General features: G+C 36.1%; 1 protein-coding gene across 1 annotated transcript; it reads left to right on the top strand.

Annotated features, from left to right (window-relative positions):
* Positions 1-400: 400 nt before the first annotated feature.
* On the top strand, positions 401-1,381 carry B3GALT1 (beta-1,3-galactosyltransferase 1). The gene has a single exon (XM_054381303.1). It carries the CDS (start codon positions 401-403, stop codon positions 1,379-1,381), a length of 981 nt encoding a protein of 326 aa, XP_054237278.1.
* Positions 1,382-3,658: the final 2,277 nt, after the last annotated feature.

The raw sequence follows: 3,658 nt of genomic DNA, 5'->3' as shown, positions 1-3,658 counted from the left end.
CTATATTCTAATATACTGTCTTGCATTATGGTACCTCACAAGAAAAGAAAGGATATCTGAGAAATGCATTAAGACACTTAGCTTATTAATGGCCAGTCATATTTAAGCTCTTTTCTCTTGCCTAAGGCTTTTCTGATATAGCAATAAAATATTTTTCTTCATATTTTTCAGAAATAACAGAAAACCCAAAAAAATGGAAGTCGCTGCTACTGAAAGAAGAAAAGCTGAGTATCATCAGGGATAATTTCTGCTATGTGAGATCCATGAATGATTACAGAGTTACTGTTCTATATCGAACTTCCAAGCCTCATTAATAATATGCTGCCTCTCCGGGACGTAGGTGTGCTCACAGTACAAAGGCTATTTATTCACCACATGGAATAGAAGAGCTAGAGGAACAATGGCTTCAAAGGTCTCATGCTTATACATTCTGACAGTAGTTTGTTGGGCAAGTGCTCTTTGGTACTTAAGTATAACTCGTCCTACTTCTTCCTACACTGGTCACAGACAGATCAGTAGCATATCTATAGCCAGAAAAAACGTTTCCTTTGGCAACATAAGAACTCGACCTATAAATCCACATTCTTTTGACTTTCTTATCAACGAACCCAACAAATGTGAGAAGAGTGTCCCTTTCTTGGTCATTCTTATCAGTACAACTCACAAAGAGTTTGATGCAAGGCAAGCCATTCGAGAAACATGGGGAGATGAAAACAACTTTAAAGGAATTAAAATCGCCACACTATTTCTCCTGGGAAAAAATGCAGATCCTGTGTTAAATCAGATGGTAGAGCAAGAAAGCCAGATTTTCCATGACATTATTGTGGAGGATTTTATCGACTCTTATCATAACCTCACTCTGAAAACACTGATGGGGATGAGGTGGGTAGCAACGTTTTGTTCAAAAGCAAAGTACGTTATGAAGACAGATAGCGATATTTTTGTAAATATGGATAACCTTATTTATAAGCTGCTCAAACCTAACACCAAGCCAAGGAGAAGGTACTTCACTGGTTATGTTATAAATGGAGGACCAATAAGAGATGTTCGCAGTAAGTGGTACATGCCAAGAGATTTGTATCCTGACAGCAATTACCCACCCTTCTGTTCAGGCACCGGCTACATTTTTTCAGCTGATGTAGCAGAACTGATTTACAAAACCTCCCTTCATACCAGACTTCTTCATCTTGAAGACGTATATGTTGGACTCTGTCTTCGGAAGTTGGGCATTCACCCCTTCCAAAACAGTGGCTTTAATCACTGGAAAATGGCCTACAGCTTGTGCAGGTACCGCAGAGTTATCACTGTGCACCAGATAACACCAGAAGAAATGCACAGAATTTGGAATGACATGTCCAGCAAGAAACATCTCAGATGTTAAGATTTTTACTGATGTAAATACCTTTTTAAAAATGTTTTCATTTAATTTGGTTATTTTTTGACAAAGCAATCTGACGATTTACAGGTGAAACTGTGGGATGCTAACTATTGAGAATTTTTAATTACTGACTTTTCATTCACATTTTGACTACTGGTTTACAAACTTCAGGCTCTTTTCATAAGGACATTACACCAACCTAAAGGATCTAGTGTCAAATCACAGATAATTATTTTGGTTTTTTTTTTATATTATCCTCCATCACATATCAGTTCCCACATCTGCATGTAAAAGGACAATAATAAACTAGTATGAGCTGCTTAACAGTTTATGCTCCAGCTACTGAGATAAGACTTGGGCCCTAAGAAAGGAAGAATTACAAACACACTTCTACTCCTTTTTTGACACTTACAACCATCTCTGTTTAGAGCTTCATCCAGCTCTATATCCAGCTCGAGCAGTATACATTTGCACTGACCTCATACACCTATCTTGACATGTGTATTTTACAGTACAATGTGCACAATTCCAAAACAGCTTACTGATGGCATAATAGCAGAATTTAGACCAGTAACAACATCAAAGTCTCACAGGCCTTAGAAACACAGTGTGGTATATTTTCAATCCACCAAGTGATATTGCTTTTTTTCAGAAGATATCCATTTCAGCCTAAAGTAGTTCCCAAGAGATCTAATATAATTTTAAAATTAAGTAAAACATGTACATGAAAGAAGGCATGGGAGATGTATTAAAAACTCTTAAAAACACATGAGACAAGTATTAGTATCTTTTAATTTCAAAGCAAGTGCAATGTTTCTTGTTAGTATTAGTGGATCTCTCCATCAAGTGTCTTGCATAGCAATATACAAGTATATTGAATGATAAAAGCATCAATAGCAGCATATTTCTTCAACATGTGTCAGAGCAATTTTTACCTAAGAAAAAGTAACACAACAGCAATTTTTTAAGGGTAAGCTCTACTTTTTGCTACAATGCAAATGAATGAGATCCTACCAGATTTTTAATGGTGTGGAAAAGCAACATTTTGTCTGATAAAAGAATGCAATCAATTTATTGTTCATCAGGCAACAGAGTATATAAGCATTGCTTACAACTTTCACAGCAAAACAGAGAGCTTCTAGGAGCTCCCTATTAAAGAAAAACAAATTCTAGCCTTTGTTACACATTTTTAGCTTTTAGACTACTCATCACAGAGCCAATATGCACTGAGATTTTGCTCAAGAGATCCCCAGAACATGTGACAAATTAAATACAGAAAATTTTATTCAGGTTTCCTAAATGTTCTTATGTTTTGAATATGAATGTTGAATGAAGTATCATGTGTGCAGGATTTAGCTAGGTTAGGGTTAATTTTTTTCACAAATTATTTCCTGGAAAATTCAAGCCATCTCTATACAGTGTCACTTTCTATGAAAGACCTAAATATGACATTGCTTAGCAAATACTTGGAATAGAAAATTCAGAGAAGTTACAAAACTGATTAGATATACTATTAGCTGTCAATTACTCACACTGTCCACAGCACACACAAAACACTCTTTCATTTCACTTATATATGAAAAACTGTTCTGTCTATATTTTATTCAGGATGTCTATAAAGCTGTCAGAAATTAACCAAGAATCTAAATAAAAATTCTGACCTGATTTTGCCACAGCTGTACATAGCACTTTATAACAAAAACAGAAGAATGAAGATGCTACCCTAAAAGCTTTTTCATGGCAAATTGTTAGTCTTATTCACAGATGCAGCATAACCATTTTGAAAAGAACTGCTTATAAGGTAAAGTGCACTTGGCCTTCAAACCACAAGCTGTAGTTGTGAAGCTATTTCAGATCTAAAGGTGAAGCTAAAAACCAGACAACCCAGGAGTAACTGCTGATCAACAGGAGCTTGTGCACCCTTCATACATGAAAATTAATAATTCTATATAGAAATACAGAATCTCTTGGAGTATAATTGAGATTTACCCTTCCCTAGTTGACCTAGTCCTTGTTATAGTTGCTCTTGCTTCCTGTCAAACTTGGAACTCCAGCTAAACAATGTCCAACTAATTGCATAGATAAATACACAACACATACGCTGACTAAATGAAGTTCAGCCCTCCTTATCCAAGCCCCAGAATATGCTTGTTTAAGAAGGGAATGGAAGCTGGAATTCATCCCAGCCCTTTGCTAAATCAGACAGCATGGATGTCATCCTACCAGGAACACACTTCGTAATAATTTCAACCCACAGGTTGCAATCACTTGTGCTATCCC

Source organism: Indicator indicator, chromosome 5 (assembly GCF_027791375.1).
Source record: "Indicator indicator isolate 239-I01 chromosome 5, UM_Iind_1.1, whole genome shotgun sequence".
Lineage (NCBI taxonomy): Eukaryota > Metazoa > Chordata > Aves > Piciformes > Indicatoridae > Indicator > Indicator indicator.
This window is presented reverse-complemented; position numbering and strand designations above follow the sequence as displayed.